This window comes from Salmo trutta, unplaced genomic scaffold (genome assembly GCF_901001165.1).
Source record: "Salmo trutta unplaced genomic scaffold, fSalTru1.1, whole genome shotgun sequence".
In the NCBI taxonomy this organism is placed as follows: Eukaryota; Metazoa; Chordata; class Actinopteri; order Salmoniformes; family Salmonidae; genus Salmo; species Salmo trutta.
In genome coordinates this window covers 5963147-5975284 of record NW_021822911.1, presented here as the reverse complement: position 1 = coordinate 5975284, position 12138 = coordinate 5963147, and the positions used below count along the sequence as shown (strand labels likewise).

The 12138-nt window shown below is 39.2% G+C and overlaps 1 protein-coding gene across 1 annotated transcript; it reads right to left on the bottom strand.

Annotated features, from left to right (window-relative positions):
* Window positions 1-6512: 6512 nt before the first annotated feature.
* Window positions 6513-11372, bottom strand: LOC115186431 (stonustoxin subunit beta-like). Its single transcript, XM_029746061.1, has 4 exons — window positions 11238-11372; window positions 8815-9050; window positions 7987-8033; window positions 6513-7689 (listed from the first exon to the last, which is right to left on the bottom strand). The coding sequence occupies exons 1-4, from the start codon at window positions 11370-11372 to the stop codon at window positions 7154-7156; spliced, it is 954 nt and encodes a 317-aa protein (XP_029601921.1). The 3' UTR covers window positions 6513-7153.
* Between the last annotated feature and the right edge of the window lie 766 nt (window positions 11373-12138).

Sequence of the window (12138 nt, the reverse complement as noted above, 5' to 3'; positions counted from 1 at the left end):
ACTTTCAAAGTTCTAGACATTTTCCTGATTGACTGACCTTCATGTCTTAAAATAAGGATGGACTGTCATTTCTCCTTGCTTATTTGAGATGTTCTTGCCATAATATGGACTTGGTCTTTTACAAAATAGGGTTATCTTTTGTATTCCACCCCTACCTTGTTACAACACAACTGATTGGCTCAAACGCATTTTAAGAAGGAAAGAAATTCCACAAATGATCTTTTTTACAAGGCACACCTGTTAATTGTAATGCATTCTAGGTGACTACTTCATGAAGCTGGTTGAGAGAATGCCAAGAGTGTTCAAAGCTGTCATGAAGGCAAAGGGTGGCTACTTGGAAGAATCTAAAATAAAAAATAAAAATGAATTAGTTTAACACTTTTTTGGTTACTACATGATTCTATATGCGTTATTTCGTAGTTTTCATAGTGTTGATGTCTTCACTATTATTCTACAGTGTATAAAATAGTAATAATAAAGAAAACCCTGGAATGAGTAGTTGTGTCCAAACTTTGACCGGTACTGTACATCACAGAAGACTGAAAATTAACAAAACTGTTTGAGATAGAAACACTGGGATCAAACCCAGGTCTGTAGTGACGCCTCTAGCACTGAGATGCAGTACCTTAGACCGCTGCGCCACTCGGTCACCAATGGTACACCATTGACATTTAAATTGAATTGAAATGTTAACGTCTAATTACAAAGATGACAGCAGAATGTCACCTTAAATGGTCATGTCTATTATCTATATTTCTATAATTTCAATATGTTTCCTATGGAGAATTGACAGCATAATTAAAAACAACAGATATTTCTATTCAAGTCAACGTTCTGATGTGTGGTCCTCCAACCATCTTTGTGGTACCATTCAAGTCAACATTCTGATGTGTGGTCCTCCATCCATCTTTGTGGTACCATTCAAGTCAACGTTCTGATGTGTGGTCCTCCATCCATCTTTGTGGTACCATTCAAGTCAACGTTCTGATGTGTGGTCCTCCAACCATCTTTGTGGTACCATTCAAGTCAACGTTCTGATGTGTGGTCCTCCATCCATCTTTGTGGTACCATTCAAGTCAAAGTTCTGATGTGTGGTCCTCCATCCATCTTTGTGGTACCATTCAAGTCAACGTTCTGATGTGTGGTCCTCCAATCATCTTTGTGGTACCATTCAAGTCAACATTCTGATGTGTGGTCCTCCATCCATCTTTGTGGTACCATTCAAGTCAACATTCTGATGTGTGGTCCTCCATCCATCTTTGTGGTACCATTTGAAAGTTGACATTTAAATTTGAATCCCATTTTAGTGCATTTATCAGCCACAACATTCAAGAGCATCTTGTGTCTCAACCGATGGGGGGCACAACACAAACCCCTTAGATGATGTCAAATGCAGTAGATAAAGATAAAACACATGCAAATATGAAACAAATCAGAGTTAACTTGTTCAGTTAATTGAGGTTTAAGGTAAAAACATGTACTAAAGTGCCTTCAGAAAGTATTCATACCCCTTGACTTATTCCAATTCAAAATTGATAAAATTTATCATTTTTCTCACCCATCAACACACAATACCCCATAATGACTAAGTGAAAACATGTTTTTAGAAATGTTTGCAAATGTATTGAAAATTAAATACAGAAATATTTCATTTATATAAGTATTCACACCCCTGAGTTAAGGACATTACATCAAAGTTGGATCAGCCTGTAGTGTGGTTTTCCACTTTCATTTTGAGTGTGACTCCAAATCCAGACCTCCATGGGTTGATAAATTGGATTTCCATTGATTATTTTTGTGTGATTTTGTTGTCAGCACATTCAACTATGTAAAGAAAAAAGTATTTAATAAGATTATTTCTTTCATTCAGATCTAGGATGTGTTGTTTAAGTGTTCCCTTTATTTTTTTGAGCAGTGTATAAAAACAGCATTTTACATTGGCGCATGATGTTCAGAAAATATTTTGCCTCCAATACCGCCGGTGATTAGCGCTACAATTTACAAAATTACTATTCGAAAACATTGGTAAAATATAATATTGTCATTCAAAGAATTCTAGATTAACAACTCGTGAATGGAACCGAATTGCCAGATTTCAAAATAACTTTACTGGGAAATCACACTTTGCAACAATCTGAGTACTGTGCTCAGAAAAATACGCTAGGCGATACAGACCAGCGCCATCTTGGAACCATCTACAATCATAAATACTATTCGAAATATTCACTTACCTTTGATAATCTTCATCAGAAGGCACTTCCAGGCATCCCAGGTCCACAACAAATGTTGTTTTGTTCGATAAAGTTCATAATTTATGTCGAAATAGCTCCTTGTTGTTTCCACGTTCTGTAAGCTACTCCAAATGTACGAAGCGCGCGGAACATGTCGCCACAAAAAGTACAAAAAAATCTATTTACGTTCGTTCAAACATGTCAAACGTTGTATAGCATAAATCTTTAGGGCCTTTTCAATCAGAACTTCAATAATATTCAAAGCGGACGATTGCATTGTCTTATAAAACGTTTCGGAACAAAACATTCCCCACATGCACGCGCGCCATAGTAGTAATGGCCATCCGCTTGTGACCAAGTTTCCAGGCTTCTCGTTCGGTCTGTTTTTACCGGAGAAGACTCAAACCACGTTGTGAAGACTGTTGACATCTCGTGGAAGCCTTAGGAAGTGCTAAATGAGTAACCAGTCCCTGTGTGTTTCATAGGCAAAGGCTTGAAAGTGATTCCACACATCAGATTTCCACTTCCTGTCAGGATTTGTCTCAGGGTTTTGACTGCCATATGAGTTCTGTTATACTTACAGACACCATTCAAACAGTTTTAGAAACTTCAGAGTGTTTTCTATCCAAATCTACTAATAATATGCATATTCTAAATGGCCCGAGTAGTAGGCCATTTAATTTGGGTACGTTTTTCATCCGGCCGTGAAAATACTGCCCCCTACCCTAGAGAAGTTAAGTCTGCACAGACAACTAATTACCTTTTATACACTATATGCTGACTGCCACATATACAAAGGATGTGCTTGTTTATAAAAGCGTTGAACCGGCACTGGTCGTTGAGCTTCTCAACTATGCACTGTTGAGAGGATAGTTGATTCTCCGTTTTAGCTAATCTTATAATAAAGTGTTGTTTGAAATAATCTGCAGTCTTTCTTCCTTTGATTAGATATTCCACAACACGTTGCATCAACCAATGGTTCCATGCCACGTCTTGGACTGTGCAGTCAGGCACCAGATTGTTATAACATATGATGTGGTAAGCTGATACGTAAAACATCTATCCAGGTGTTGAAAGATCTGGCAGGAGTCCGCAACGTCTGAGCAGAGGAACTCGCCCAACCTGTTATTGATGCTGTGTTCATATCAAGTAGGAAGCTCAGAAAATACTACTTGTAAACTGGGAGCAATGAGTTGTGTGCCTTCATGTATTTTGAACTAGTTGAGAACACATTGGATATTGGCAAACAAGCTGCATCAACCATAAACTGAAAGTACAGCTGTCATGCTGCTTAATACATTATAGTGTTCAACAACCATATTGATAGACTGTTTTTATAAATATTGTTTTGTTGTTTCATTTAGCTAATGACAATGCTGTTATGGAGGTAATGTCTTCAGTATGAGAAGTTAGAGTTCAGCATGATGATAGACAAGTCTCCCACTAATAACCAGGTGGAGGGGCGTTCCAGTGGATTGATAGATGAGTCTCCCACTAATAACCAGGTGGAGGGGCGTTCCAGTGGATTGATAGAGTCTCCCACTAATAACCAGTTAGAGGAGCGTCCAGTGGATTGATAGATGAGTCTCCCACTAATAACCAGTTAGAGGGGCGTTCCAGTGGATTGATAGATGAGTCTCCCACTAATAACCAGTTAGAGGGGCGTTCCAGTGGATTGATAGATGAGTCTCCCACTAATAACCAGTTAGAGGAGCGTCCAGTGGATTGATAGATGAGTCTCCCACTAATAACCAGTTAGAGGGGCGTTCCAGTGGATTGATAGATGAGTTTCCCACTAATAACCAGGTGGAGGGGCGTTCCAGTGGATTGATAGATGAGTTTCCCACTAATAACCAGGTGGAGGGGCGTTCCAGTGGATTGATAGATGAGTCTCCCACTAAAAACCAGTTAGAGGGGCGTTCCAGTGGATTGATAGATGAGTCTCCCACTAATAACCAGATAGAGGGGCGTTCCAGTGGATTGATAGATGAGTCTCCCACTAATAACCAGTTAGAGGGGCGTTCCAGTGGATTGATAGATGAGTCTCCCACTAATAACCAGTTAGAGGAGCGTTCCAGTGGATTGATAGATGAGTTTCCCACTAATAACCAGGTGGAGGGGCGTTCCAGTGGATTGATAGATGAGTTTCCCACTAATAACCAGGTGGAGGGGCGTTCCAGTGGATTGATAGATGAGTTTCCCACTAATAACCAGTTAGAGGAGCGTCCAGTGGATTGATAGATGAGTCTCCCACTAATAACCAGTTAGAGGGGCGTTCCAGTGGATTGATAGATGAGTCTCCCACTAATAACCAGTTAGAGGAGCGTCCAGTGGATTGATAGATGAGTCTCCCACTAATAACCAGTTAGAGGGGCGTTCCAGTGGATTGATAGATGAGTTTCCCAATTATAACCAGGTGGAGGGGCGTTCCAGTGGATTGATAGATGAGTTTCCCACTAATAACCAGGTGGAGGGGCGTTCCAGTGGATTGATAGATGAGTCTCCCACTAAAAACCAGTTAGAGGGGCGTTCCAGTGGATTGATAGATGAGTCTCCCACTAATAACCAGTTAGAGGAGCGTCCAGTGGATTGATAGATGTCTCCCACTAATAACCAGTTAGAGGAGCGTCCAGTGGATTGATAGATGAGTCTCTCACTAATAACCAGTTAGAGGGGCGTTCCAGTGGATTGATAGATGAGTTTCCCACTTATAACCAGGTGGAGGGGCGTTCCAGTGGATTGATAGATGAGTTTCCCACTAATAACCAGGTGGAGGGGCGTTCCAGTGGATTGATAGATGAGTCTCCCACTAAAAACCAGTTAGAGGGGCGTTCCAGTGGATTGATAGATGAGTCTCCCACTAATAACCAGATAGAGGGGCGTTCCAGTGGATTGATAGATGAGTCTCCCACTAATAACCAGTTAGAGGGGTGTTCCAGTGGATTGATAGATGAGTCTCCCACTAATAACCAGTTAGAGGGGCGTTCCAGGCATCCAGTGGATTTATGTCTAACTTTTTTCATCCCAACTGACATGAGAGAAGTTAGGAAGCCACCATGTTACTTTGACCTGTCTTGAGTTTTCAGATGAGTCCAGATAAAGGAGAGGAGGCCACTTCAGATTGTTGTGATGCACCCATAGTCCTGTTCTCTCAGCATCATACAGTAGTAACAACAGAATGATTAGTGTCCTGTTCTCTCAGCATCATACAGTAGTAACAACATAGAATGATTAGTGTCCTGTTCTCTCAGTATCATACAGTAGTAACAACATAGAATGATTAGTATCCTGTTCTCTCAGTATCATACAGTAGTAAGAACATAGAATGATTAGTGTCCTGTTCTCTCAGTATCATACAGTAGTAACAACAGAATGATTAGTGTCCTGTTCTCTCAGCATCATACAGTAGTAACAACAGAATGATTAGTGTCCTGTTCTCTCAGTATCATACAGTAGTAACAACAGAATGATTAGTGTCCTGGTCTCTCAGTATTATACAGTAGTAACAACAGAATGATTAGTGTCCTGGTCTCTCAGTATCATACAGTAGTAACACAGAATGATTAGTGTCTGATCATAAGGTGTAACGTAAACGCAGAGAGTCAGGAAGCAAGTGCAGTTAGTGAGTTTAATGTTGAGGAACATGGACCGATACAAAACAAGAGAAGTGTTTAAAATAGAAACATAACCAGTACTGACTGATGGGAGATAACAACAGAGTGTCTAACATAGAAACATAACCAGTACTGACTGATGGGAGATAACAACAGAGTGTCTAACATAGAGACATAACCAGTACTGACTGATGGGAGATAACAACAGAGTGTCTAACATAGAAACATAACCAGTACTGACTGATGGGAGATAACAACAGAGTGTCTAACATAGAAACATAACCAGTACTGACTGATGGGAGATAACAACAGAGTGTCTAACATAGAAACATAACCAGTACTGACTGATGGGAGATAACAACAGAGTGTCTAACATAGAGACATAACCAGTACTTACTGATGGGAGATAACAACAGAGTGTCTAACATAGAAACATAACTAGTACAGCCTGATGGGAGATAACAACAGAATGTCTAACATAGAAACATAACCAGTACTTACTGATGGGAGATAACAACAGTGTGTCTAACATAGAAACATAACTAGTACAGCCTGATGGGAGATAACAACAGAATGTCTAACATAGAAACATAACCAGTACTTACTGATGGGAGATAACAACAGTGTCTAACATAGAAACATAACCAGTACAGCCTTCTTCCATCTATTACTGTACTGCCATATTGTGATCAATATTAAAACATTTCCACCTCTCTTCTTCCATCTATTACTGTACTGCCATATTGTGATCAGTATTAAAACATTTCCACCTCTCTTCTTCTATCTATTACTGTACTGTCATATTGTGATCAGTATTAAAACATTTCCACCTCTCTTCTTCCATCTATTCCTGTACTGTCATATTGTGATCAGTATTAAAACATTTCCACCTCTCTTCTTCCATCTATTACTGTACTGTCATATTGTGATCAATATTAAAACATTTACACCTCTCTTCTTCCATCTGGTTGATGAACCTTTATTAGTCACATCAGTCACATCATTTCATTCAGTTGAATTGAGTTCATACAGAAACCAGATTGTTGTGTTAAGAATGTGACAAATAAATATTCTACAATATTTACAAACACCAAGAAGCCCAATAACAACCAGATCAGTGATGTGTAAATGAAACCAGTTTTTACAACACAGTGTGGTGATTCATTCTATTAATGACTATTAACTTAGGTGGTGTATAATCATGAATATTTAGATATAATAATAACATTTTATCTCATGACTAAAGAGATATTCCACATTGTTGCTCCAGTGTGTCTTACTGAACATGACCCTGATTAGAGTGAAACATCACATTGTGTTTGACAGAGACACTGAGGTGTCATACCAAAGCCTAAACCCTGGATAGAGGGGCTCAGTGAATGTGGAGGTGAATGTGATCAGGTGGGTCAGTGTGTCAGAGGAGGCTCTAAAGAAGGACAGAGTGCCGGCTGGCCAGTCCAGATACACTCCTACTCTGTGGGAGCTGGAGGAGGGGACGTCTATGGTAGTGGGATTATTATTGTGCCAAACCGTGTAACTGTTGTCAGAGCAGTCCAGACTCCAGGACTTGTCATTGTATCCAAGACAACAGTCATTAACCCCTCCTCTCCTGCTGATTCCTTTATATGTCACTCCTATGTAAGCCCCTCTCCCACTCCACTCTGCCTCCCAGTAACAGCGCCCAGTCAGACCCTCTCTACACAGCACCTGTTCACAGTCCTCAAATCTCTCTGGGTGATCAGGATACGGCTGCTCCTCTCTCCTACATGTCACCTTTCTGTTCTCCTCAGACAGAGAGAGGAGTCTGTTTACTGTGTTTGGGTCCAGTGTGAGATCACAGACATCTGATGGATGAAACCAGGTATATCACAAATCATCTTCATACTACATCAGAATGTTAATGTTTCTAGGTATTAAAAGACAAAGGAAAGGTTATCTAAGATGGTTATCTAGATGAAGCCATATATTATACAGTATAGTATATGGAGCCATACATTATATAGTAAATGGAGCCAGTCTAATTAGTGTAACCACACATACATAGATCACTTAACAAGCTCTGAAAAATGATTTTTCTTTGAATCAACTTGAAATTAGACTGAGTAATAACAGGATAATTCTGAACATTAGTCAACACTCACATTTTCTAAGCCATGGTTTGATTGTTAACACTCCATCAGGTTTCACACTGGAAGGGGAGCAGGAGAACAGACAGTAAATGTACTCTCTCTCTCTCTCTCTCTCTCTCTCTCTCTCTCTCTCTCTCTCTCTCTCTCTCTCTCTCTCTCTCTCTCTCTCAGCATATCACATTTTCCATGTGGTGGTAAGTAAAATGTCAGGTTTAAAGTACATTTAAATGAACATTCAAAACCTTACCTGATAACTATCAATTATGAAACCTAACCTGTTAACTATCAATTATGAAACCTAACCTGTTAACTATCAATTATGATACCTAACCTGATAACTATCAATTATGATACCTAACCTGATAACTATCAATTATGATACCTAACCTGATAACTATCAATTATGATACCTAACCTGATAACTATCAATTATGATACCTAACCTGATAACTATCAATTATGATACCTAACCTGATAACTATCAATTATGATACCTAACCTGATAACTATCAATTATGATACCTAACCTGATAACTATCAATTATGATTCCTAACCTGATAACTATAAATTATGATACCTAACCTGTTAACTATCAATTATGATACCTAACCTGATAACTATCAATTATGATACCTAACCTGTTAACTATCAATTATGATACCTAACCTGATAACTATCAATTATGATACCTAACCTGATAACTATCAATTATGATACCTAACCTGTTAACTATCAATTCTGATACCTAACCTGTTAACTATCAATTATCATAACAAACCCAAACGCAGAAAAATGTCTTACAGTATGTCACTCATCAACAGATCGACACATGTACATACTTGAGTTTCTCCAGTCTGCAGTGTGGATCCTCCAGTCCAGCAGAGAGCAGTCTGACTCCTGAGTCTCCTGGGTGATTGTAGCTCAGGTCCAGCTCTCTCAGGTGTGAGGGGTTTGACCTCAGAGCTGAGACCAGAGAAGCACAGCCTTCCTCTGTAACTAAACAGCCTGACAGCCTGCAAAGAGTACAATTATTTTGAAAAGAAAGAGTGGCAGCTGTATACTGTATATTTTGCAACTTTCAGAAATAGTTTCCTGTCCCCTGCCAAATCCATCTGTACATGGATTGATCTTCACAATATCTTATGTAGAGCTTGAGAAAATTTTACACATTTTCAAAAAGTAAATGGCTTCATATACTATACTGTATAATGTATGGCTCCATACACTGTATAACGTATGGCTCCATATACTATACCGCTTAATGTATGGCTCCATATACTATACTGTATAATGTATGTCTCCATATACTATATAATGTATGGCTCCATATACTATACTGTATAATGTCTGGCTCCATACACTATATAATGTATGGCTACATATACTATACTGTATAATGTATGGCTCCATATACTATATAATGTATGGCTCCATATAATATACTGTATAATGTATGGCTCCATATAGTATAACATGTATGGCTCCATATACTATATTGTATAATGTATGGCTCCATATATTATACTGTATTATGTATGGCTCCATATACTATACTACATAATGTATGGCTCCATATACTCTACTGCATAATGTATGGCTCCATATACTATACTGCATAATGTATGGCTCCATATACTATATAATGTATGGCTTCATATACTATATAATGTATGGCTTCATATATTATACTGCATAATGCATGGCTCCATATACTATACTGCATAATGTATGGCTTCATATACTATATAATGTATGGCTTCATATACTCTACTGTATAATGTATGGCTCCATATACTATATAATGTATGGCTTCATATAATCTACTGTATAATGTATGGCTTCATATACTATATAATGTATGGCTTCATATACTATACTGTATAATGTATGGCTCCATATACTATACTGCATAATGTATGGTTCCATATACTATACTGCATAATGTATGGCTCCATATACTATACTGCATAATGTATGGCTCCATATACTTTACTGCATAATGTTTTGCTACATATACTATACTGCATAATGTATGGCTCCATATACTATACTGCATACTGTATGGCTCCATATACTATACTGCATAATGTATGGCTCTATATACTATACTGCATAATGTATGGCTCCATATGCTATATAATGTATGGCTTCATATACTACATAATGTATGGCTTCATATACTATATAATGTATGGCTTCATATACTGCATAATGTATGGCTCCATATACTATATAATGTATGGCTTCATATACTGCATAATGTATGGCTCCATATACTATACTGCATAATGTATGGCTCCATATACTGTCAGTCAAAGGTCAGATGGTGAGGTATCAAATTGTCATTGTATTGTGTATTTAGGCCCTTTGTTAACATGTGGATCTGGTGAAAAGTTATCACTTGTTGACCAACTACAGGAATACTGACCTCAGAGTCTCCAGTTTACAGTGGGGATTCCCCAGTCCAGCAGAGAGCAGCTTCACTCCTGAATCCTTCAGGTCATTGTTACTCAGGTCCAGCTCTCTCAGGTGTGAGGGGTTTGACCTCAGAGCTGAGACCAGAGAAGCACAGCCTTCCTCTGTGACTCCACAGAGTGACAACCTGTAAAGAGTTTAACATGATATTAATCACACTGCAACTATTTGGCAGTGAATAGAGAGATTGGTAGCTGTATATATTTATATTCAGTGGGGTCGTGAATTATTAATAAAGATGAGTAAAAAATACTATAAAATAAAAAACATACAAATACTGAACTCCATAAACTACATGACCAAAAGTATGTGGACACCTGCTCGTCAAACATCTCATTCCAAAGCATGGGAAATAATATGGAGTGCCCCCCCCCCTTGCTGCTATAACAGCCTCCACTCTTCTGGGAAGGCTTTCCACTAGATGTTGGAACATTGCTGCAGGGACTTGCTTCCATTCAGTCACAAGAGCATTAGGTAGGTCGGGCACTGATGATGGGTGATTAGGCCTGGCTCGCAGTCGGCGTTCCAATTCATCCCAAAGGTGGTCGATGGGGTTGATGTCAGAGTTCTGTGCAGGCCAGTCAAGTTCTTCCACACCGATCTTGACAAACTATTTCTGTGTGCACGGGGGCATTGTCATGCTGAAACAGGAAAGGGCCTTCCCCAAACTGTTGCCACAAAGTTGGAAGCACAGAATCGTCTAGAATGTCATTGTATACTTCAGCATTAAGATTTCCCTTCACTGGAACTAAGGGTCTAGCCTCAAACATGAAAAACAGTCCCAGACCATTGTTCCACTTCCATCAAACTTTACAGATGTCATTGTCCATTCGGGGCGGGTAGCATTCTCCTGGCAACCACCAAAACCAGTCCAATGCTGGCGAGCTTTACACCACTCCAGCCAACACGTGGCATTGTGCATGATGATCTTAGGCTTGTGTGCGGCTGCTTGGCCATGGAAACCCATTTCATAAAGCTCCTGACAAACAGTTATTGTGCTGACGTTCCTTCCAGAGGCAGTTTGGAACCTGGTAGTGAGTGTTGCAACCGAGGACAGACGATTTTTACACGCTATGCACTTCAGCATTCGGCAGTTACGTTCTGTGAGCTTGTGTGGCCTACCACTTTGAGTCATTGTTGCATCTAGACATTTCCACTTCACAATAACAGCACTTACAGTTGACCGGGGCAGCTTTCGCAGGGTAGAAATTTGACGAACTGACTTGTTGGAAAGGTGGCATCCTATGACGGTGCCACGTTGAAAGTCACTGAGTTCTTCAGTAAGGCCATTCTACTGCCAATGTTTCTTTATGGAGATTGCATGGCAGTGTGTTCGATTTTATACACCTGTCAGCAACGGGTGTGGCTGTAAAAGCCAAATCCACTAATTTGAAGTTGTGTCCATATACTTTTGTATAGATAGTGTATATTGTATGCTACATATTTGTTTTACAAATGACATTATTTTATACTAATACAGTTGCTCTGAGAAATAGATTTAATTTAACAAGTAACAAAAAAAGATAGAGGTGAACGTTTTTGGATCCCCTGTTTTCATCCCACCAAAACAACTCTTACACTAAAAGGGCGTTATCATAATTTTAACAATTTCATCATTTCATTCCAACCTCATAGTGTGGAAATATATAGGAAATACAGGTAAATCATGTTTTTGACTGCATTGGGCC

What these genes read in the sequence shown, in the direction of transcription:
- LOC115186431 (XM_029746061.1), bottom strand. Translation starts at nt 11,372, where the DNA reads ATGCACAATGCCACGTGTTGGCTGGAGTGGTGTAAAGCTCGCCAGCAT. An exon ending in TTGATGGAAGTGGAACAATG is followed by an intron (nt 9,051 to 11,237) that starts GTCTGGGACTGT and finishes TATTTCTGAAAG; the next exon opens with TTGCAAAATATACAGTATAC. An exon ending in CAAACCATGGCTTAGAAAAT is followed by an intron (nt 7,690 to 7,986) that starts GTGAGTGTTGAC and finishes TTCATCCATCAG; the next exon opens with ATGTCTGTGATCTCACACTG.